The 24,128-nt window shown below is 46.6% G+C and overlaps 2 protein-coding genes across 3 annotated transcripts in view; one reads left to right on the forward strand and one right to left on the reverse strand.

The window, feature by feature from the left end:
- Nucleotides 1–17,815, forward strand: part of PLPP1 (phospholipid phosphatase 1) — a 63,286-nt gene extending 45,471 nt beyond the window's left edge. The window contains exons 2-6 of one of the 2 annotated variants that reach the window (XM_084801037.1): nucleotides 1,903–2,054; nucleotides 8,198–8,478; nucleotides 11,228–11,285; nucleotides 16,644–16,820; nucleotides 17,394–17,815. In XM_084801037.1, the coding sequence (XP_084657163.1) occupies nucleotides 1,903–2,054; nucleotides 8,198–8,478; nucleotides 11,228–11,285; nucleotides 16,644–16,820; nucleotides 17,394–17,516 (791 nt within the window). In that variant the 3' untranslated portion in view covers nucleotides 17,517–17,815. The remainder of the gene's footprint in view (nucleotides 1–1,902; nucleotides 2,055–8,197; nucleotides 8,479–11,227; nucleotides 11,286–16,643; nucleotides 16,821–17,393) is intronic. The other variant, XM_084801036.1, reaches the window with a different exon arrangement.
- MTREX (Mtr4 exosome RNA helicase) overlaps nucleotides 17,406–24,128 on the reverse strand; it is a 70,182-nt gene continuing 63,459 nt past the window's right edge. Inside the window, exons 26-27 of the mRNA XM_084801025.1 lie at nucleotides 18,911–19,015; nucleotides 17,406–17,954 (exon numbers count right to left, since the gene is read on the reverse strand). Coding sequence (XP_084657151.1) covers nucleotides 17,902–17,954; nucleotides 18,911–19,015 — 158 coding nt within the window. The 3' untranslated portion in view covers nucleotides 17,406–17,901. The remainder of the gene's footprint in view (nucleotides 17,955–18,910; nucleotides 19,016–24,128) is intronic.

Raw genomic sequence — 24,128 nt, forward strand, 5'->3', positions numbered from 1 at the left:
TAATGTGATCTGTGTGTGTGTGTGTGTGTGTGTGTGTGTGTGTGTGTGTATGTGTGTGTGGCCAAAGGAGAAAAGCTTTAGTATTAATGGATATGCATATGAATATTTTTTCAGCTATTAATGTGAATTTTTCTTTATACTAAAAACATAGAAAACAGTTTTGAATGCTAATGATCTATGTGTAATTTCTGCACTAAGTGTCTTTCTACAGAAAGAGGCAATACTTATTGAAAACATTCAACCAATGCAGACAGTATTGTAGTCCCCACTGCAGTAGACAGTAAAAGTTTCCAGTATTTCATGCAGAGCTGTTACAAATAAAATGAAATAATGGTTCTTTGTAAATGTGAGGCGAATATCCATTCAGTTAGAGTATTGTAAGGGATTGAGGTTAAGTGCTCAGCTACTGTGCAGGACAGGCGACCACGGGACCTCAGCCCTGTGCATTAGGCCTACATTGGGTGTTGATAAGTGTGAAGTTTGTGAGAATCTTCTGAAGTTGTGCCATACAGCATATGGAGCAAAGGCTTGGGCGTTCCACCCGTTACCCCGACTGCAAGCGTGCTGTGAGTCAGCAGAGTCCAGACGCAGTGAGAGGCATGTAAAGAACGGGCAGCGGGCAAAGTCTCTGCCCTAGTGTGACTTTTATTATTATTATTATTATTATTATTATTATTATTATTATTATTATTATTATTATTATTATTATTATTTTAAGAATAGCATTTATCAGAAGCAAGGCTTTGGGAATCTTGTAGCGTTTTAAGGATTTTTCAGGAGTTGGAAGCTATTATTGACAAATTGATTCACATAAAGAAATGTACTTTGGTTGCTGGTTCAATGTCTAAATGAAAACGGGAAGAGAAGTAGATGAGTTGGCAGAACAGGAGTGCAAGTGCACCGCGCCTTTTCACACCTGTAGTTTAGACGGAGTTGGGGCTGTGATCGATGGCCCAGCAGAGGCGTGGTTGCCGTTCAGTCTTAGGGCTGGCGTGGACTAGTGAGGACTTTAAGTGACCGTTGGTGCCTTGTGGAGAAGAGACACTTGGACCTGCGTTGGGCGAGCTAGCTTAGCGGGCGAGAGACCGTGGGCAGAGCGGGACACAGAAGGGAGGGGGGCCTTCAGACCTGGGTCAGCCTTGAAGGGGACTCGCTCAGGGTCTCTGCTGAACCACAGCTCTCTTTACAAAGCAGAAAGCTGTACCTAATAAATACGCCATATTTAATGACACAAAGAACTGGGTTCTTGAAATTTACATTTAGGCAAAACTTAAGCCTTTCAAGAGGTGAGTGTGCAGTAATCTTGGCAGAAAACATTAGTGATAAGGCAAGTGCGTGCTAGGTGGTTGTATGTTTGACGCCACTGGCTGTCGTGAGGAAGCTGACTCAACTCCAGAGTTCACGCCAGGGCAGCTCTTAGTATTGTCTGTGTGATAGAGAGAAACAAGTTCACTTAGATACTGTCGCGACCCAGCCGCTCCTGTGGCCTGTCTAAATGTCTTAGATTTTTTGAGAAAAGGATAAAATGGGGAATGTTAAAATATTTTCCTTTCAGAAACAAATTCCCCGACAGACAGGCTAAGAAGGTTCTGGAAACCTGGTTGATTAAAGACAAGAGCAGGAGAAGAGCCTGGCCCACAATGACCGTGTTTGGGCAGGAGCAAAGGTTGGCAGATGCCCGTGTTACAGCGCTGACAGAACTTGGAAGCACTGTTTCCTGTAGACCACTCACACCCATCCCCCACTGCGATCTCTAACTCACTGCATGCACTCTGTGTCTCCCTTTTATGTATGTGCGCTCTTGCTCACTTCATAGCGATTGCATTTTTAAAGTCTCTGGGATGGTGCTGCCGTTGATCTGCTTTGGTAATTTTTAATGATATCTTTATTCCCTTTTGCTAGCTGGGTTGCCTTTTGCAATCCTTTCCTCAAGGCACGCCCCCTTCCAGCGAGGAATATTCTGTAACGATGAGTCCATCAAGTACCCTTACAGAGAAGACACCATACCTTACGGGGTGTTGGGTGGAATAATCATTCCATTCAGTGTTCTCGTTGTAAGTTAAATCTGCTTTTCTGAGTTTATAATTGAGCTTACCCTTGTGATGTTTGTTAACGGTTAATCGTTTATTCCCCTCGGGGTGTTCTTAAAAACCTTAGCGGGAGGCTTGTTTTATGGATCTATTTTAAACGAGGTCAAACCTGTAAAAAATACGTAACTGGAGCCTAACTTGGTGGATGTAGATTTTATGCTAATTTTTTATGCCACTGATTATAGAGTTCTGATGTGCTCTTGTTTCAGTAATTATGTGGTTAGTTATTGAATGTTATGGCAGTGTGTTTCTCGCATATTTAGTGCAGTGAGTATCATAACTGAACAGCTTGTTCTTTTTTTGTTTTTGTTTTTTTTTTAAGAATTATTTATTTATTTTATGTATATGAGTGCTCCCTCTGCATGTACATGTGTGTGCCGGAAGAGGGCATCAGATCCCAGTATAGATGGTTGTGAGCCACCATGTGCTTACTGGGAATTGAACTCAAGACCTCTGCAAGGGCAGCCAGGGCTCTTAACCGCTGAGCCATCTCTTCAGCCCTGTTTTTGTTTGTTTGTTTGTTTTGTTTTGTTTGTTTTTGTTTTTTGAGACAGTTTCTATATGTATCCTTTGCTGTTCTGGATCTGAGACCAGGCTGGCCTCGAACCCACAGAGATCGTCCTGCCTCTGCCTCCCCAGTGCACCACCACGCCCAGCTGAATAGCTGGCTCTGTAGTACTGAGCTCTAGACAAGAAAAATTGCTAAATAATGTTAAAACTTTATTCAACTCATTTCTTTTTAGAAGAATTTTAACAACTGCCATAAACAGAAAAGTTCTGTGGTTAGCAGTGAGCATGGGAGGCGGTTTATGAGCACCAAAGGCACCACGGCGGGAGCTACTGTTGTCTAGTGTCTCAGGTGGGGACGCTAAGGAGTGTGGCTCTAGGTAGAGTTCAGTGGTAGGCTATTTTTATGACCTTTACACCCAGACATTTTTATTACTTAAATAAAAATTTTTGTGCTAAAAATCCTTACAACTTTAGCGACAGTATTTATGTAAGCATAGTTAAAGACAGAACGTATGACCCCAAGAGGAAAGACGGATGTGTACCGTGTCTTCTTTGGAGTTAATGTTACATTAACAATTAACTTGGAAACAACATTGAAATCATCACAGTGTCATGCTTTGTGGTGGACAGCTAATGAAAAGAAACCCTGAACTACATGAATGCTTATTTAATACAACCGAGACTTGGGAAGGAAGGGCACTGCTCTTTCAGGGTTAGCATCTCAGTGGCGGTGTGGAGCCTGGCATGTCCCAGCCGCTTACACAGAGCTGCTCCCGGGACCTGGTGGGGCTTGGACAGTGATCTAGGCCACTGTCCTACAGCGTGGGAAGGTTTAAGAAATCAGGGAGCCCTTTTGTCTGGCTAGATCTCTACACCAAGTTTTTACTAGTTAAGGAAAACAAGCCCATGATTTGTAGGAGGAAGTCATCTGTTTAAGGACAGGTCCTCACTGGTCCATGGCCTGGGCGTGGACTCACAGGCTCAGGCACCATTTCTGTCTCATCCTCCTGAGTAGCTGTGAAGTCTTGATTCTTCCCTGAGCTTGCTGGTGCAGGCCTGTCCTCCCAGCACGCAGCAATCTGATGCAGGAGGAATATAAGTTCAAGACCAGCCTAGACCACTTCCTGAGACTGTGTCTCATAAGCCAAACATGCACAGAACACGGGGAAGTCGTTAATATGATAAATATATATATATTATATATATACTGCATTTGAATGAAGAAATAAAAGGAGGACACGTCTGCTCCTAGGTGGTGGTTTTTATTGTAGATAAAAAGGAGAGCACAGGCAGAGTGGTCCAGACTGAACCGGGCCATGGGAGGAGAGAGAGCAAAAGAGGAAGAGTGGGGAACCTGGAGCCAAGAGACCAGGAGCAAAACAGGAGAGCAGGAGACTTGAGAGACTGACACAGCCAAAGTGGCTGGTTATGCAGGGAGGAGAAGCCGGGGCCAGGGCAGCTCAGTCCTGTGCTGCAGGGAGAAGCCAGGGCCAGGGACCAGGATGGGGGCAGGTGTTTCAGAAAAGATGCCCCTGTAGCAAGAGCTGGTGGTGCTGAGAGGTTAGTGGACAGTGTCTCTTTGATATGTTATATAGGTACCTCAGCCATTTGTCCTGGATTTGAGACCTGATATCATTAGTCGGTTAACCAAGGTACTTTAAAAGCACATAATACAAACCCAGACCAGACAGTATAAACAAAAACAGGCCTTTCAAGACAAACAAGTTGACATTTTAAACTTGAACTGTAAATAATTTAGGAAGGGGCCTGACTGTTGCAAATAGCAGCTTGTGTTAGACAAGATTCATTCCCAGTGCTAGGCGTGCTGTCCTCAGGTCTGCTCTGTCGGGCGACACTGCGGGGCCTGCTGGGGTGGAGGGCTCCAGCAGAGCAGCGGCCTTCGCTGTGTGGTGAGGGGGTGCAGAGCCCCCATGGCTTCCAGGGCCCAACACGGAACTTGGGAACACAAAATGGGAATTATGCTTTATCTAGTTGGAGCTCTTTTTTTAATTATTAAAGATTTATTTATTTATTATTATATATACAGTGCTCTGCTTGCATGTACTCCTGCAAGCCAGGAGAGGGCGCCATATCGCAGTATAGATGGTTGTGAGCCACCTTGTGGTTGCTGGGAATTGAACTCAGGACGTTTGGAAGGGCAGGCAGCGCTCTTAACCACTGAGCCATCTTTCCAGCCCTAGTTGGAGCTTTTAAAAAAAGTATTTCAGGGCTGGAGAGACAGCTCGGTAGATGCTCTTCCAAGTTCAATCCCAGCATCATGTTGAATGACTACAACCTCCTGTAACTCGGCCCCAGAGAGTTTGACACCCTCCTCTGGCCTGTGGGCACCTGTACACGTGTAGCATCCATATGGAGACACATACACACATAAGTAACAATTTAAAAGCTTTCAGCAGTCTTTCAGAAGCATCTTTATTTTATTTTTTTAAATACTTATTTATTATGTGTACAGTAAGTATTCAGTCCACATGTGTGCCTGCCCGCCAGAAGAGGGCACCAGATCTCATTATAGATGGTTGTGAGCCGCCATGTGGTTGCTGGGAATTGAACTGAGTACCTTTGGTAGAACAGGCAGTCTTCTTAACCTCTGAGCCATCTCTCCAGCCCCCCAGAAGTCATCTTTACATTTAGTAAAATGACAAGTGAATTAAGGTGAATCAGGATCCTTGCAGCACACATTGTTTTTCTAAAGCTGTAAGAGATCTGTTTAGTGGATGGGCGAGCTGGCTCATCAGGTAAAGAAAGGCACTTGCTGCCAAAGAGAACCTAAGTTCAATCCCTGGGACTCCCCCTTCCTTCCCCTCCCCCTCCCTCTCAGGCCCCCCTCCCCTCCCCCCCTCAGGCCCCCTCCCCTCCCTCTCAGGCCCCCTCCCCTCCCCCCCTCTCAGGTCCCCTCCCCTCCCCTCCCTCTCAGGCCCCCCTCCCCCCCTCTCAGGCCCCCTCCCCTCCCCCCCTCTCAGGTCCCCTCCCCTCCCTCTCAGGCCCCCCTCCCCTCCCCCCCTCTCAGGTCCCCTCCCCTCCCTCTCAGGCCCCCCTCCCCTCCCCCCCTCTCAGGCCCCCTCCCCTCCCCCCCTCTCAGGTCCCCTCCCCTCCCCTCCCTCTCAGGCCCCTCCCCCCCTCTCAGGCCCCCTCCCCTCCCCCCCTCTCAGGTCCCCTCCCCTCCCTCTCAGGCCCCCCTCCCCTCCCCCCCTCAGGCCCCCTCCCCCCCTCTCAGCCCCCCTCCCCTCCCTCTCAGGCCCCCTCCCCTTCCCCCCTCTCAGGTCCCCTCCCCTCCCTCTCAGGCCCCCCTCCCCCCCTCTCAGGCCCCCTCCCCTCCCGCTCAGGCCCCCTCCCCTCCCCCCCCTCTCAGGTCCCCTCCCCCCCTCTCAGGTCCCCTCCCCCTCCCTCTCAGCCCCCCTCCCCTCCCCCTCCCTCTCAGCCCCCCCCATGGTAAAGCGAGAACTGACTCCTGCAATTGTTCTCCGACCTCCACTTCCATGTCTACACACACACACACACACACACACACACACACACACACACACACACACACGCCGAAAGTACTCTCAGCTTCTATTTTTAAATTAGTGTCAGCAGAAACAAACTTTGTTTAGGACAGGAGCTGCATGTACTAATTTAAAGTAATTCTGGTTTACTTATTCAGGTTTTTTTTCAGGCACTCTTTAATCAGAATTGTATATGGTGAGTTTTACTTATTAGAAAGTAAATCTTGGGGGCCGTTTCTCTCAAAGAGAAGAGAGCATGTGACTTTAAAAAATAATTACTTGCCAGCATTAGAGCCTCCCCGCCACCCCAGTGCAAAGTTGACTTCCTATATGGTACCTGGGTACAGGCCGGTGACAGGAGCAGGGTCTGAGGCCTGCAGCTGGTGCGCAGTGTGACTAGGAGGCTGGGCTCCTGATTCCAGGACACAGAACACAGTTGAGTTCTGAGGTGGGGAGGTCCCTGCTGCTAAATCGTGGGTGATTAATACACTTGGGATGCCTCCCGCAGGTGCAGTGACCCCCAAGTGCAGTTCCTTTGTCTTGTGACCCAGTCTCCAAAAAGGGCTTCAGGAATTCCTTAACATGGAGACTACTCTTGTGAGGTTAATGTGCTGAAGGGCTCTGACCCCGGCAGTGCCTTTAGTTAGCGCTTACTGACCCCTCCTGTCTCGGGCTCCTTCATAAACCAGCCCTGCTTTCCAGAGCCATGGTCTAGTTGGCAAAGCTCTGAGACTCTGCCCTGGGATTCTAGCAGCTATTGAGCCAGGTGAGGAAAGACTTGCTGGCCACAGAGCCTGAGATCCCACTAAGAGGCGGCCGTCCTTTCACCCTTGGCAGGGCTGGCTCCTCATACAGGCCTTCCCTGGCTGGACGTGCCTGCCTGCTTTGTAAAACTGTAAGGTAAAGTAGAGAAGCAAGTGGGTGTCTCAGCGGGAACGTGCTCAGGGGGGCTGCACAGCTCTCCCCCTCCCTCCCACCCACCAGTTAGCAAGCGTCCTGTTCCCGAAGTGTTTGTGTAGATTGCAGGCCCATAGAATACAGCCTCTCGCCTTTAACCAGCAAACGCTCGTGTTTATAATGGTGCGTTTAGTATTTGAATTTCCCAGGATGTTGGTGAATGTGTGAAGTTGTGCTTTATGCTCATTACATTACACTGGTGTGCTTACCACGTACACACACACACACACACACACACACACACACACACCACATACACACATACCACACACACATACACACACACACCACATACACACACACACACACACCACATACACACACACACACACACCACATACACACACACACACACACACACACACACACACACACACACACACACAGTTGGCCAAGGTAGCAGTCCATAGCACGACTATGGGAAGACTTTTTAATATGTATACACACATATATATTATAATACATTTTTATAAAGTGGTAAAAAAAAATATAAGGGCGGGATCACCTGAGATGGCCCAGGAAGGTGAGTCCCAATTATTAGTTTGGTGCCTTAGTTGGACTCTTAGTTAGAGGGAGTCTTATTTGTTAGAATTTTCATTGGGATTGCTTCAGTTCAGTCATTTATGGTGGCTTGTAATCTTTTTTTTTTCCTGTGTTTTTATGCTGTATTTTTTTTTTTTTTTTTTACTCCCTAAAATGGCCTTACTCTTTTTAATGTGATGGATGTCTTTGATTCAAAGGAGTGTTTGAGGAGGGTGGGACTGCTAGAGTTTAAGCATGGCTGTGTGAGGGAGAGCCTCACTGGGGAGTGTGTGCCTTAGAATGAGCCACAGCTGTCTGTTGGGTCTGTCGCTGAGCTAGCTCAGCTGATTTGAACACAAGTGAACCAGGGCTGATGGCCACACGGGCTGCTCACTGCACGGCTGGCACGGCCCAGCCGCGGCTCTGTAGGCTACAGAGCCTACAAGTGACCACTGCTTTCTGTTACTTTAGAATCAGATGTCCTAAATTGACAGTTTTAAAAGGGGATGTTTCTAAAACAAAGATTATTTACAACTTAGCACTTGCTGTTCTTTTTGTTTCTGTAAAGTGCTTGCTTGTTGTTTTAACATCCTGCTTTTCTGTCTTTTTCAGATAATTGTCGGAGAAACCTTGTCTGTTTACTTTAGTACCTTGCGGTCAAACTCCTTTGTCAACAACCACTACGTAGCCACTATTTACAAAGCCGTGGGAACCTTTTTGTTCGGAGCCGCAGCCAGTCAGTCGCTGACTGACATCGCCAAGTATTCCGTAGGCCGACTGCGGCCTCACTTCTTGGCCGTCTGCAACCCAGACTGGTCAAAAATCAACTGCAGCGATGGTTATATTGAGACCTACATATGTCAGGGGAGTGCCACGAAAGTCAGGGAGGGCAGGTGAGTGTGAGGTCGCAGATCCCTGCATCCTTGGAGTGTTTCCGCTGGGCTCCAGGTTGTGCTGACTGGAAGAGGAGCTTGTACCACTGTGCAGAGAGACGTTAGCGCCAGCAGGGAGCGCGTGAGATCACGAACCGCACGCAGTGGGTGGAATCCTGAACCAAGTAGCTCCAGCTCCTCCTCCTCACCCTGCTGTCCTAGCCGTCATGTTTTTTGTCCATGTCGGAGCATTTCATTGAAACTTATTATGATGTAGGGTTAGTAAACTTTCTTAAGATGTTGGCTCAAGGGTGGAGAGAGGCTCAACATTTCTTCACCTCAGTGAGTGTTGCTTTCATACTACAGGGAGGTAAAACTGTAAGCTAACAGTCTATGCAATAGCTTTCCTGGCATACAGTCTGCATACATGAAATCTGTCCATCCTAAAGGAAAGTTTTGAATATTTCCGTTGTGTTAGGTTTTCGTTTGAGCCTGTGTCAGTCCACAGCTGTCAGCAGCCCTGGGTCAACTTTCTGTCTTTAGTTTCACATTTTCTAGGGCATTGAATATAAGGTCATTCCAAGAAAACGTCCATGTATCTGCCTTCTCTGTTTACGTCAGGCTCATGGTTCATCCATGGTGTTCTAGAAGATTACTACAGATTGCTAATCTAGTCATCTGAAGGCCGACTGACATTTAGCTTGTTTCTACTTTGGGGCCATGAAAAATAACGCTTCAGCTGGGCAGAATGTCGCACACCTTTAGTCCTAGGAAGCAGTGGCAGGTACATCTCTATAAGTTCAAGGCCAGCCTGGCTTACAGAGCTAGTTCCAGAACAGCCAGGGCTACACAGTGATACCCTGTTTCAAAAAAATAAAATAAAGCTGCAGCAAACATTTGTGTGCATGTAATATACTTTTATTTTACTCAAACAAATGCCTGCAAGCAGGAATACTGAGCACTCAGTACGCGTGAGGTTAACACTTCCAAGTGTCACAGTGCTTGTGCCGCTGTGCATCCAGGGATGTGTGAGAGTTGTGTTACCTCAAGTCCTTGCTGCCACTTGTCTTTCCTGTCTTAGCCATCCTGCAGGGCCCCTGCATGTCAGTGGTCTCCATCTGTATTTTATCTGTAAAAAGTGTTGCTGGGTGGCCGTTGTCCTTTCGGTCTTGTCATCTGGACATCTCTGCTCAACTCTTTTTTTTTTTTTTTAAAGATTTATTTATTTATTATTATGTATACAGTGCTGTCTTCATGTATACCTGCAGGCCAGAAGAGGGCATCAGATCGCATTATAGATAGTTGTGAGCCACCATGTGGTTGCTGGGAATTGAACTCAGGACCTCAGGAAGAGCAGTCAGTGCGCTTAACCTTTGAGCCATCTCTCCACTGCTCAACTCTTATTCTGAACTCTTATTCTGTTCTAAGTTGTCGGAGTTACTTATGCTAATAGATGCCCCCTTTGAAACAATCTTTGAAATATTTTCTCCAAAGCTACTGCAAGGAATATCTCTTACTGATATTCCTTGAGGTATAGAAATACAAGCTTTTAAGAGCCTTTATGTGATGTCAGCATCGGGCATATGCTTCAGTTACTCTCCACTGTACCTTTTGAGGCAGTGTCTCTCTGGAGTGCACGGAGCTGATTCCGTGGTGGCCGGTGAGCCCCAGCCGTCCTCTGCTCTCAGCCTCCGGGCTGGGAGTGTAGGACTCAGCCGCAAGCTGAGCGGCAAGCATTGCGCTATCTGAGCCGTCTTCCCAGGAAACCCAGTTTATTGTTATCGTTTGCTTTTATAGTTTGTGGTTTTGGATCCTAATGAATCCATCCCCTCCTGTGCAACTGTTTTTTAATATTAGCTCTTACAGTTTGCCCAGCATTTGAGTTTATGTGTATAATGTAAGGAAAGAATACTTGCTTTTCCCATAGACTATGAAGTGTTTCCGGCATTATTGACAAACTCATCTTTTTTATTTTAAACTTTACTAGGACTTAAAAAAAAACTTTATAAATGTGAGCCTGATGATGGCTGCTCAGTCTGTTTTATTAACCTGTGTGTCCTTCCTTCTGTCAGAATTACCTTGCAACTTTAGAGTATGTCTTAAAATGAGGTCTCTTGGTTCTTCATGTTAACGCTTTTTTTGTCTTGTCTAGGTTGAGTCTTATTTGTTAGAATTTTCATTGAGATTGCTTCAGTTCAGTCATTTATGGTGGCTTGTAATCTTTTTTTTTTCCTGTGTATGTTTTGTCTGCATGTATGTATATGCACCATGCTCATGCCTGGTGCCTGCAGGGGCTGAGGGAGGATGTCAGATCACTTGGAACTGGACTTACAGCACTTGTGAGCCTCCATGTGGGTGCTTGGAATCAAACCTAGGTCCTCTGACAAAGCAACGAGTGCTCTTAACCACCGAGCCATCTCTCCAGCCCCCGTGGCATGTAATCTTATCACTGAGCCTCCTAACGCATGAAGACGGTGCTGCTCCATTTATTGAGGGTTTCTGTAATTTGTGTCACCAACAATTATCTCCTTTTCCATCTCTGTCCACTTTTGATCTCTAGAGCAAGGAGATTTCAAAATCAAGAACAGTCTAGGACTGGGGTGTGGCTCAGGGGTAGGACTCTGGCCAAGCATGCACAGAGTCCTGGTTTGAGTAAGGGAGAGAGAGGGAGGGAGGGAGAGAGAGGGAGGGGAGGGAGAGGAGGGGGAGGGACGGAGGGGAAGGCCCCAGTTTCTAGGAGAGAAAATGAACGTTCTTTCCTTTCTCCTAGGTTGTCCTTCTACTCAGGCCACTCTTCGTTTTCTATGTACTGCATGCTCTTTACAGCAGTAAGTACTCACGGCTGCAGGCGGCGGGGCAGCTGCTGCAGGGCTGGCTGCTGGGCACAGGCGGTTTCCTTCCCTCTGTTGCGTAGAGCAGCAGTAAGTAGGCAGGAATCTGGCTCCTGCTCAGGAGCTGATGTGTGCCCTGTGTGCCCACACTGACACTTTTGGGGCACAACACTCCTGTACCCTTTGAGCAGGCCACTAGGTGGGGGTCCAGCCACTTGATGGCTTTCCTTCTACACTGCCTTGTGAGGAGGAACCCGATGAAGGGGAGTGCATACAGCTGTGGCTGCTGTTGGAGCAGGGACATCATCTTTTCCCAGAGACTTCGCACTGTCTGTGTCCAGCTGTGAGCATAGCCTGGGGGTCAGCACCCTGGCCATGTTCCACGTTGGCATGGAGGAGTTAGAAAAGATGGACACCCACACTGCTCACTAAGCCAGAGATGAGTACAGAGACAAGGAGTTAGTACACATTCTAGAAGCTTTTAGAGTTCAGTTTTATATCTTAGAGCATTTTTTGTACTTATATAGTTATAAAATTATACATGTCACTATGATGTGTTCCCAGCATTTGGAGGGAGACCTTTGCCTTCACAGATCAGCTAGAATTTCTGTGCCAAGATGCTCAGAGAAGCAAGATGAGTCACGGCCTCGGGTATGTGGGAGAGGGAGGTTGTGTTGTGTATAACTAGGAAAGCCAGGAGACACTGCAGGGCTGAAGTCAACGCGGGGCCTCCCTGCCAATCAAGTAAACGTCTTTACTGTGTCAAGGCAGTGAAAGATCATGTGATTTCTTTTCTCAGGAAATGCCTTGGTTTATAACAAACGTATATAGAGTTTTCCTCTCTTTGTGTATATGCTTACATGTTAAGTGCATACATGTGAGTTTAAGAATGTGGATACATGTATGCATATACCATATTGAGGCCAGAAGTCTATGTTGGGTGTCTTTCTCTATTGTGTTGCACTTGTTTCACTCTGTGTAAGGGTGTTTTGCCTGCATGTATGTCTATGTACCACACACATGCCTAGTGTCCTTGGAGGCCTTGATGGGCTGTTGAGACTCCCGAGACTAGAGTTACAATTTTGAGCCACCGTATAGGTGCTGGGAATCAAAGCCTGGTCCTCTGGTAGAACAGTAAGTGCTCCTAACCGGTGAGCCGTCTCTGACCGTTTGAGTCAGGGTTCTCCCGGCAGCTACAGAGACTCCGTCTGCTTCCCCAGTGCTACCCTTACAGGCACGTGCACCACACCCAGCTCTCTACATGGGCGCTGGTGGCTGGCCCTCAGGTGCTTGTACTTACAGGCACACACTTATTAACTGAGGCGCCTTCTCTCGCCTCCTGTCAGTTTGTGTCTAAATGGTTCACACTGACCCAGCCACCAGCGTTATGCTTCTGAACAGATTCTAAAGTTGCTCCTCCACTGAGGCCATCTCTAGAGTAACTTCACCTATGTGACTTCCAGGGTTGCAGGTAATCATAGACGCCTTAAGTGCCCTTGACTGTCAGGGGATCTGCCAAGCTCACAGACCTTAGCAGTTCCTCCCAAGGCCTCTGCCCCTGCGAGCTAACAGTCACTCCACATTTTTTTTTCTGCATTCAAGAAAGAGTTAGAGGTGTAAAATGCACATCATTGATAGTAACCAAAACAGAACCCTAGGTCCATCTGCAGGAGACACTGACGGTCACGTAGTGACAACTTCACAGATCCACCTGGGTCTGGCCGAACACTTCAAAAGCGATCAGTGTAGCCCATAGACAACGCGGAGGAGAGCTGGCTGGGCGGTGATCATCTTGCTCCTCTGGGCATCTTAGCATTATAGGTCAGTCCAGGTTTGGGTGGAGATACAGTTATTTATTTATTTTATTTATTTTTTAATTTTAGTATTTTTTTCTCCTTTATTAATTTATTCTTGTTACATCTCAATGGTTATCCCATCCCTTGTATCCTCCCATTCTTCCCTCCCTCCCATTTTCCCCTTATTCCCCTCCCCTATGACTGTTCCTGAGTAAACCTTAAACCCCTACCCAGATCTAGCCAATGGACAGAACACTCTCCACAGTGGAGTGGAGAGTGGGATATTACTTTCTCACATACTCTGGTGCCTCACCTTTGACCATGTCCCCTGGAGGGGGAGACCTGGTGGCACTCAGAGGAAGGACAGCAGGTTACCAAGAAGAGACTTGATACCCTATGAGCATATACAGGGGGAGGTAATCCCCCTCAGGAACAGTCATAGAGATACAGTTATTTAAAGTCTGAAGACTGCCGACACTTGGAAAGGAACTTTTAGCTTAAAATATGTCCCAGAGCCTGTCTTCTGACTACAGTTATGCCCTGGCACGCAGCCCAGACCTGAGCTTAGTGCCAGTACTGGAGGGAGCTCAGGGCACAGCTGCTAAGCACTTGCTTTTGGCTCTTCTTGAATTTGGTTGTCTGCTGAAGATTGCAAATTCATGTGACTGTCAAGAGTTCCTATGGGAGCGGACAGTGAGAAATGTGTCAGGTGTTTCATGGATCCATCCTGTTGAGGTGTACACCACGGCCTTTAACAAAATCTGCCACACCTCCTTTCCTCCCTGGCACACAAGTGTGACTAACCCTTGCCCTCCTAGGTGCCTACCTACTCAACCTGCCCACTAGCCCTCCCCGGCTCTTTGCTTGAGATCTGTGATGGTCTCTGAGCACTGAGCAGGTGACAAATCCATGGCTCAAAGACAGATGTGAGTTAGGGTCCCCATGAATGGAAGAGATGCCCAGAGAAGCCTGAACAAATGCCAGTCTTACACTCCAAATTCATTCTCAGATGTAGGTGAAACAATCTATTAAGCTTGTTGGGTATTCGTGTTGAGTATGACATTTTCAGAAAATGTCAAATACTTAGACTTTAAAAAAAATAGCTCTCTTTCTTTTATGGTATTAAGGACTCACCCAGCCCCCACTGTTGATACACGCATCAGCCAAGCACACTGCTATTCATCATAGCCCCCAAATAGCGGACCCTTGACTGCAGTTTAAAGTGGGAAGTGGGGGAACTTGTGAGACAGTGACAGAATTAACAAGGTCAGCCATTGGGCACAACAGTCCACTCCCAGGTGAGAGAGCATGTTGTTTAATGGAAATTAAATACAATTTCAGGAATTGTAGCTCCAAACTGTCTATACCCTAACTTCAGACAGGTGCGTGGGGTGCTAGAATCTATTACCACAGGCAGAGAACTCACGGTTGTAGGGTCAGGGTGTGCTAGGACCCGCCTCCTGGCTGCACACTACTGACTTTTGCTGTAGTCTTACACGATGCGCGTGATATGGGAGCCTCTGCCTCCATGACCTAGCATGATCAAGGCCCCATCTCCTACTCTTGCCGATGGATTGGCCAACAGGAGTACCATTTTCTCCAGGTGTAGCCACTGGCTAGTCAAGTTGTTGAGGGTAAGCAGCTGCCTGGATACATCTGCCACCCTGGGTCAGAAGCCTAGAGGAGCTTGTCTGCTTTGCTCCCGCCTGATGAACACCTGGCCTTGCAGTGAGCAGAAGGCTCACCAGCATTTTCTAGACTGCCACCACTGGAGTGGCTTGGTCAGCAGAGACCTGCTGCCTTAGACACAAACCCGACCCCCAGGCTCCAGGCATGTCTAGGGGATCCTGACTGCGAAGGCCAATTCTTTTTTTAAAAGATCTTATTTATTTATTATTATAACATATACAGTACTCTGCCTGCATATACACCTTCATGCCAGAAGAGGGCGCCAAATCTCATTCCAAATGATTGTGAGCCACCATGTGGTTGGTGGGAATTGAACTCATGACCTCTGTAAGAGCAGTCAGTACTCACTCTTAACCTCTGAGCCATCTCTCCAGCCCCACGATGGCCTATTCTTTCCCACTTGGTTTCTATAATATGGCTGGGTTTACTCATTGGTGATACCTTACCTGCAGGGGTCACCACAACATGGGGAACAGTAGTAAAGGGTCTCAGCACTAGGAGGGCTGAGAGCCGCTGAGCCAGATGGAAAGAAGGAAATGTCTCACGGCAGTTTGCTCGCAGTTTGCTCGTGAGGCTTTGAGCTCGGCTGGCATTTGTTATCGCAGCCTGCTGTGGTGTGAATGGAGAAGAAAATCCAGGGAAGAGGATTGTCCAGTGTGGTGAAATGGTGTGTGTTTTGTCTTCATTCTGAACCATCTCCTGGAAATTCACAACTCATCTGAGTCCTAGTGTTCCGACGAGGACAGGGATGGCACAGTGCCAGGCTGTGCTGTTCCTTTTATATAATCACTGCTGTTAGTGTTAAAAGTCACCGAGAGACACAAGAGATGCCTCTCTTCCCAGCCCACTCAAGTGATTTCTGGTTCAGGCAATGTTTTGCCAATGGGGAAAATACCTATGTAGGCAGAAGAATGAGAAGAAAACTGGCTACTTAGAGGAATGTTCCAGCATGTGCTGGCACTTAGTTGACTACTAACCCCATAAGCTGGTGAAGTACCAGCACCCTGAGCTGCCCCCTCGTAGCCTGCAGACCTTAATGTTGAAAATTGTCTATTTTTATCTTTAGGTTGGGGTGTGGATCTGGGGTCTTGGATCCTAGATGGTCTGAAACTGTATCCCCCCCCCCCCCCCCCGAGTGTCAGGACTACAGGGAGACTTTAGTGCCACGTATCACTAAATCACAGCAGCACGGTGTGTGCTTTTAAACATGAGAACAGATCCACTGAAGATTTCCTTCTGTATCAAAGTGTTACGGGAAAAGGGGGTCTTCAAATATAGAAAAGGGCAACAGGGTTATGAAGAGCGGATCTCCTTGCTGGATCCTGACGATGCTATAACTCACATCACTAATGGGAAGACCACTGTGTTCATTAATGCAGATCCTTTAGTCTTGGTTGCTGCTGTTGAGGGTAGCAGAGCTAAGGCAGCAGTCCTTAGATGTGCTGGGTAGGAATGGAAGTCTGGCGAGGCAAGGGCAGACCTTTGTCTGAATTTTAGCATTTTATTCCTGGGCTAGGAACAAATGACAACACTACACACTACCAGAATTTTAACTCAGACTACAGGGAAGAACTACCTGGAAATCCTGTCTAGAGTCACAGTGAAACCCTGCTTTACCCTTCAAGGGCATGGCATGGGTAAATAGGTAATAAATGCCTCTAAATACAAGTTCCTGGGGCAATCGTACTGTGTGTGGGGTGGTGGTGGTGGTGGCTTTAACATGGTAACATTTAGACAGTGCCGACCAAAAGTTCCATTTCACATGTAAATATTTTGATAATCTACCTGCCAATACTTGAGAGGTGTGACGATGATCAAGTTTTCAGCTGGCTTGTTAAATGAACTATTCTCTCCCTCTTCTTTCTCCTAGCTTTATCTTCAAGCCAGGATGAAAGCAGACTGGGCAAGACTCCTACGCCCCACGCTGCAGTTTGGGCTTGTTGCTTTTTCCATATATGTGGGCCTTTCTCGAATTTCTGATTACAAACACCACTGGAGTGACGTGCTGGTTGGACTCATTCAAGGAGCTGTGGTTGCAATATTAGTTGTAAGTATCTGGAATGGCAGCCTGAATGCTGCCAAACATTTGAATAATCCCCAGAGAGAAACCTGACAAGTTAGAAAGTGTGGTTCAGTCACTCTACGTAAGACTTCCAGTGTTAATAAAAAGACAGGGAAAACAGGTAAAAGCTCAGTAATTCTTTGTCAATGTTGTAAGATTTGTAGTGTTTTTATTGTTAAAGCCTATGGTTATAGTAAAGAAGGTTCTGGGTTTTTTTGTTTTTGCATGAATTGAAAACTAATTCACTTAGTAAGTGATCTTTAAGTGTTGGTTGAATGAAGCTGTTTACCAAAAAGTAACTACATTTTGAAGAATTTTCTTCAAAAGAATTTTCTTTTACCCGGCTTTTGTGTTTTTGAGATAGTGGCTCACTGTGTAGCTCTGGTTGGCCTGGGGCTCCAGAGACCCACCTGCTCCCTCCAGTGCTGGCATGAAAGGACCACTACAGCCAGCCCAGCCAATTATTTTTGTATGTTCCTAACTGCTTCCTGAAATCTTATGTATAGCTTTTAAATGTATGTAAATTATAGATTAAATATTCTGCCCTGTTCTGTACAGGTTGTGTATGTATCAGATTTCTTCAAGAGCACACATTCTTACATAGAAAGATCAGAGGATGACTCGACTGGACTGAAAACACCACCGCCGCACATAGCTAACCGAACAATCAACCAGCCTTGAAGAGTGCAGGGGAAACAGCCAGCTTTAAAGGAAACTGCTGGAGGCAGGACGCGTATTAATTACTTCCTGGTGTACAGGCCATTCATTACAGGATGGCTGCCATACCTCTTGGATACCCACTTTATCTGTGTAAATAGTTACATTAAATGTAAGACAATGAGTATCTCACAGTTTAATTAAAGAAATTCAAGCTTTCCACTAAAATACTGTCTTTAATTAAAAGATGCTATGTACAAATGTGTATGTTACACGCCTTCTCAGAATATTTGACTTAAATATAATAAAATGCTTGAGAACAACTCTTTTGAGTTGGGAGAACCGCTTGAACACTTGTAAGCCTTTGTAGTCAGCTGCAGTCAAAGACAGGTGGTGATAACCCTGCTCTCTATAAGTAGAGGCTGGCAGCAAACACAATATCCCTCTTGATTTTGGTGATTCCTAGTGGAAAAGAAAATAACATAAAAGCATTTTAACTTCCTCATACTATGGTTTTATAGCTCCATCCTGACTAAACTGCTAAAAGAACAGCCTAGAGTACAAACCACTTGTTAGCTTAAGAGAGTTCAGAGCCCAGGGCCCAGTCCTTGCTCTGACTCCAGCTGCACTGTGGTGCTGTGGGTGAGTGGCTAAAGCTATTAGCAGTGACTCTAGAAAGGGCCTAAGCTGTCCCCAGCAGCTGACCCAGACCAAGCAGTGACCTTTATATTAGAAGGTAAGGGAAACTTTCATATTAAAGCAAGACAAGTAGCTCACACCGCGTCTATCAGGCAGTCAAACCACTGTGGAATGTGAGGTGGTACAGTGCCAAGTCAGCGCTCACTAGCATGGACTCACTTGCCGTCTGTCCTGTCTGTAAGTAGCCTGCTTCCCACCCCCAGTTTGCGGTTTAGGCATCCTTCCTTACCTGGTGCGCCTGCATCCTCCTTGCTACTCTACAAACCTGGCCATTTCATTCCCCTCCAATGCCTACTTTTAAGCTCACTCAGCTCCAACCACTCCGGCCTCCTGCTGTTGCTCACACATTTTGAGCACACACAAATACGGCCCTCCATGGAGGTCTCAGGCTGTTGTCTTCTGTTTTATTCTTGCAGTCCTCGTGACCGCTGACATTACAAGGTAAGTGCCACTCACTGTACTGTTCACTCTTACAGTTCTTAAAACAGCGCTGGGCATACATGAAGTATTCAATAAACGTGAATATGTGGCAAACTGTGTATAAAACAAAATCCTCAAAGTGTCCCATACAAAAACTCCATTTATATATCTACTACTAGATGACCCTCCAATATAGTCCAGCCAAAGATGCCTCAAAATGTCCTTCTAGGTTGTGCCAAAGGTCCAAGCCTCAAGATGTGCCCACATTACCATTAAAGACTTACACACTAGATACTGACCTTCAGCGAACTTGTTCTCCAGCTCTGTGTTGCCGATGGCTTTTGCGGCCTGACACATCTGCCTGAGCAGTTCTTCCAGGCGCCTCATACAGCGAATTATACTGCCTGGACGAAAGGAGGAGTTAATGAGCTACTTGAGAATGCAACCAGGAATAGTAAAATATCTGCTAAGACGCAAAGCAGGAGAACATGACTGTTACAGAAAAGCTTTAATTAATCTCCACTTTTGATTTACAGTAGTAAAACTCATAATCTAAGGGCACAGTGACTTGGTTAGAGGTGGGTAAACCAAGTGCCCTGGCTGCAGAGAAGAGAACTTAAGGAAGGCTGGCAAGCATCGCGGCTCATTGGGCCTGTAAGAAGTGGCGTTTCTGTCACATAGCAAGTCTATGGAGACAGTGCACAGGACCCTGGGTGCGCCCTATGCAGGGCTCTGGATACCACATGCACTACCTGTGGAGAGAGCAGGGTTAGCTTGTTTCCTCCATGCTTTTTGTTTGTTCGTTCATTTTTTTTTTAACAGTGTGTTTGTATTAGCACAGAGGGGAAAAGTGTCTTTCCCTATGGATTGCAACTCCAAGACAAGTGTCTATCAAAGCTGATGCTGTAGACAGTGCTACTTGTTAGGCTTGTGTAAGAAGAGACCTGGGCTCCTTTCTCCAAGTGTGACCAGATTGAACAAAAACTCTGGGGACATCACTGTAATGTCTGGACTACATCAGGAACACCATTACTCTCAAGTGCAAGCTTTAGGAAACATGGCCACACTCTAACTCCTGGTAACCCTGGGGCAGTTCATTATTATGGAAATCTGATGAAGGTCCTTCTTACTCACCACCCCCCACAGTATGTTCCAGTATATCCCAGTGGGATAAAAGACTGAGCTACAAGCCAAAGCAGAATAAAACAGGGAAGGCAGGAGTGGCCGGGCAAGCTGTAGTCCCGGCAATCAAGGGGCTCTATGAATTTGTGGCCAGCCTAGTCCACACAGTGAGACCCTGACTCCAAACAGTACTAGAGTTGACACTACAGGGCCTTCCACAAAACCCACTGCTGAGCTGCTTCTGTAAGTCCCACTAAATGTCGATTAAATGAGGATCTCTTCCTCTTCTGGGTTTGTGTCACCTGACAAGACAATTACAGCCTACTTCCACTACACAATTTTTGTGAGATTATTTGGCTCCTGGTGAGAAAGCTCCTCAATAAGTCAAAAGCAAAAAACCAAGTTAACCGTGGATTAGTTCCGCCCTCTGCTGTGGTAAAGACCTGGCTAGTCTAAGGGTGGGAGGGCGTATTAGGCTTAGGGCTCAGCAGTCCATCATGGGGAAGTCACAGTGGGTGATGCAGACGGAGCACGTGCTGACCGAGGCAACATAGAAATGAAGACGACACTGAAGAAACAACAAACTCATACAACCTGGAGTGGGCTGTGCCCTCGGATGGAGGACCCCTGGCATGTGTTTTTATTATGGTTAGCACAAGGAGGCGGGCAGTCTAGGGGAGCAGCCTCAGGTTGAAGTGTTCTGGGAGGATGAAGCTGTGGCTTGCTAGTTTTTCTCCTCACACACTGGCCAGCCATCGTAATCACAGCGTCTGAACCAGAGGAAGGCTTTGCCACCCCTTTGAGCCTCCCCCACTGCCATGGGTCTGAGGCACTGCAGTTCTTGACATGGATGTGCCCACGCCAACAATACATTCACTCAGGGCGGCGTCCACCTGCCACAAGCACGCTCCCATCTAGAGGGATCTGGTGGGGGTGGGGCAGGGAGGAGGGCCAGACTGAGAGCTCAATCCTTTCTGCTTCCATGTCTCCAGCTCCCAGAGGGCCTACAACCTCACCAAAGAACAGCGGCAGCTGGGGACCAAATATGAGTATATTTCATGTTTCACAGAATACATTTCATATTTAAGCCATAAAATATCAGAATAGCAAATTCTATATTCCATAAATACAAATATTAAGAGTGTGTTGCCCTCTTCTGCTCAGGTACTACACACACATGGTTTACCACACATACATGGTATGTACTTACATCATACACAAATCTTTAAAAAATGGAAGAAATGTATGCAGGTGATGTCTGGAACAGCAGCAGAAAGGACATGATTTAGGAAGATGACAAAGGTTAAAGACCTCTGGCGTCACAACAACAGAGGAGGTGAACTGAAGAGGAAAAGGAAAGGCACATGCAGGCCGGTTTCTGGTGAAGAAGGGGACGGAACAGTGAACGTTGGGAATTGCCTCTTAAGGAACTGGCAAAGCCAGAGCGAGCATCTGCCCAGCAGAGCCCCTGCCGTGGATGGGCGCGGGAGCACATTTTAGCCACACCATCTAAAGTCTGAACAGTAGTCACCAAACGACACTGACAAGCTGTGGGAAAGACTAAGCAAGGTGGCAGCATGGGGTATTGACAACTCACTACTACTCCTAGCACGGCTTGACGGAATTCTGAGGTTCTAGCCCATAGCTTGTGGACTGGAGGACCTAAGTTTGAGCCAGGCGTGGTGGCGCACAACTTTAATCCCAGCACTTGGGAGGTGGAGGCAGAGGCAGGTGGATTGCTGTGAGTTCAAGGCCAGCCTGGTCTACAAAGGGAGTCTAGGACAGCCAAGGCTACACAGAGAGACCCTGTCTCGAAAAAACAAAACGAAACAACAACAAAAAAAAACAGGACCCAAGTTTGATTTCCAGCACCAACATGGCAGCTCCTCACTGCCTGTAACTCCAGTTGCAGGGGATCTGACACCCTCCTCTGAATTCCTTGGCTCCTGCATGTATATGAGCACATCCCACCACTGGCAATATGCACATATTTAAAATAATGAACAAAATATAGCTCTTTTCTTCAGCAGAGCATTTTGCAAGTTACCAGACTGACAGGTGATGATGACAGAGGGAAGAAGAATCTCAGTTGCTTCCTGATCTTACTTTGAGACCAGAAAAGGGGAACCACCTGATGGGCTCAGATGGAAAGTTGGGAGAATGTTCACTCCACAACAGGCCTCCAGAGAATGAGGATGTGGCTAAGTGTTATCCACATATACTTTACTTCCTGTTGGTGAGGCATATGCCTCTAGTAAACTGTTTCAAGGCTTGGGAAAATCTGAAAAACAAACTAGTTTGCTATTTCTATTACTAGTATCTGTAACAGAACACAGTCACAGGAGATGCTCTCCAGGCAGGAAATACTGGCCGCTCTCAGCGCCTGCTACTGCTTCTGGAGAAGTAAAAAGGCAGTCAGTGCCTTTGCCCGGTCGGGCCAATACTAATACATCTAGGATCAGGTATCAAGAGCTGCACACCTTTAATCCCAGCCTTCAGGAGGCAGAGACAGTGGTAGATGGATCTCTGTGAGTTTGAGGCCAGCCTGGATTATGCAGTGAGTTCTAAGCCAGCCAAAGACACATGGTAAGACCCTGCCCCTAAAGGACGGAGAAGATTCTGACAAAGGCCCCCAAGTTTGAAAGGGAGAAATGTCTACTGGATTTCCTTTACAGTGGTGGGTTCCCTTTTAACTCTGAGGCTCAGTGATGGAAAAATCTTAGACTTTTTTAGCTTTATAAGCTAGAAGCCTTGTAAAAGCTGGAACTGTCATTGTTGCCCCGACCCCAAAGGTGGCTGAGGAAGTCATACCATCCAGAGGCAAGGATCTGCGAGATCAATGAGGAGAATGCCCAGTCAGTGGTCCACAAGGGGAAAAGCACAGCAAGCCTCAACGGCACAGGGCCCAATGGCTACTACAGCCTCGGAAGTATTCATCAACTAAGTATTACGCACTGATTAACAAGTCCTTCACTGAGCATTTAACTGTACCAGTTAAACAGAAACAACACACGTAGGTAAAATATTATTCTACTATTATCAGGAAAAGTACTTAAAAAGTCCTTCTAACAGCGAGTACCCTGTCTCAGGAAAGGGGAAAACCGTCCTGCGGACACCACTGGGAGAACATGCACCGCACAGCATCTGCCTCAAAGTCCTAAACAGGCAGAAAAAGGAAACAGCGTCAACAGACAATTCATAAGGACTTCCTGATGCCAATGCTGAGCAGACAGCATTCCTCTCTTCATCCCATGCATAGGTAAGAATCAGACACAGTCAGAACAAACAGTGTCTTAAGTCCTAACAGGTCACGTTCCCGGATGAGTGCACTGAAACCCTAAACATTAGCTCATATATTAGTCATTCAAGTCTAGTTTGGTAAAATAAATATTCTACCCATTTTTCAAGGTGAGAGAGTAAATAATTTATGTTTTATAACCTCCTCAAATAGATCTCAGTCTAACTTTTTCTTGTAGAAGACATCCCATAACCATGGCTGTGGTCACGGGTGTTAACTTGGAGAACTCTACAGCTATTGTTCACGTTCACGTAGAGAAACAACCTGGCACTTCCTGTCTGAGAAGAGCGTTGGGACTCTTTACAGAGATGCTGTTTGGAGTCCATGTAGAGAACTTGCTGTAACGCTGCGCACAGCGCTCCACCCAGGCTGTTCTCAACCACACACAGCACTCACTGCAACAAGATGGGGGGGGGGGGGAGGTGGCTACCTGAGCAGAGCTAAGGAAAAGGTAAGGAGAGAACTAGTTGCACAAAGAGCCACTGTCCTGTAATAGTAAGATGCTCAGGCTGGGCTTTCCTGCTTAGTTATCTCATATTTAAGAGCTAATAGATACTGATTATCCCAACTTTAAAGCAGAGGCTTATGTATGTAGTAGAATTCAGACTAGAAAAGCAAAAGACTGCGATTAGATCTAATTTCAAGCTAAAAGAACATTTCTCAAATTCCAAACTTTTAGGAAATTACAATTTAGAAACAATTCACCACCTTCACAGTTCAAAAGCGGCAGAACAGTGGGAACAGGGACTTGGGGAAACAAACATATTCAGGAATGTTCTAATGTGCTTCAGAGTTATGACCCCTAGCAAACACGTGTAAAACTCACAATATCCAGTTTAAGATTAACCTTTGTTATTGTGAAAGCTTTTCCATTTAACCTAAAACAATCCACAAAACCACCAGAAAAATAATTAACAAAGAAAGATCTCTAAGACTTCCTGAGATTGTGTGTGTGGTAGGGGAAGCCGAGGCTGCTGTCTCGTGCCCTCTTAGCTGTTCTGAGGCACGGCCTTTCACAGACCTGGGCTCACCTGGCCTGACACACGCTGCTGTGCCTGGATTTTTAGAAGAGATCCAAACTCAGGTCTTTATGCACC

The sequence above is a fragment of the Acomys minous genome, assembly GCF_964271855.1.
Source record: "Acomys minous genome assembly, chromosome: 11".
In the NCBI taxonomy this organism is placed as follows: Eukaryota; Metazoa; Chordata; class Mammalia; order Rodentia; family Muridae; genus Acomys; species Acomys minous.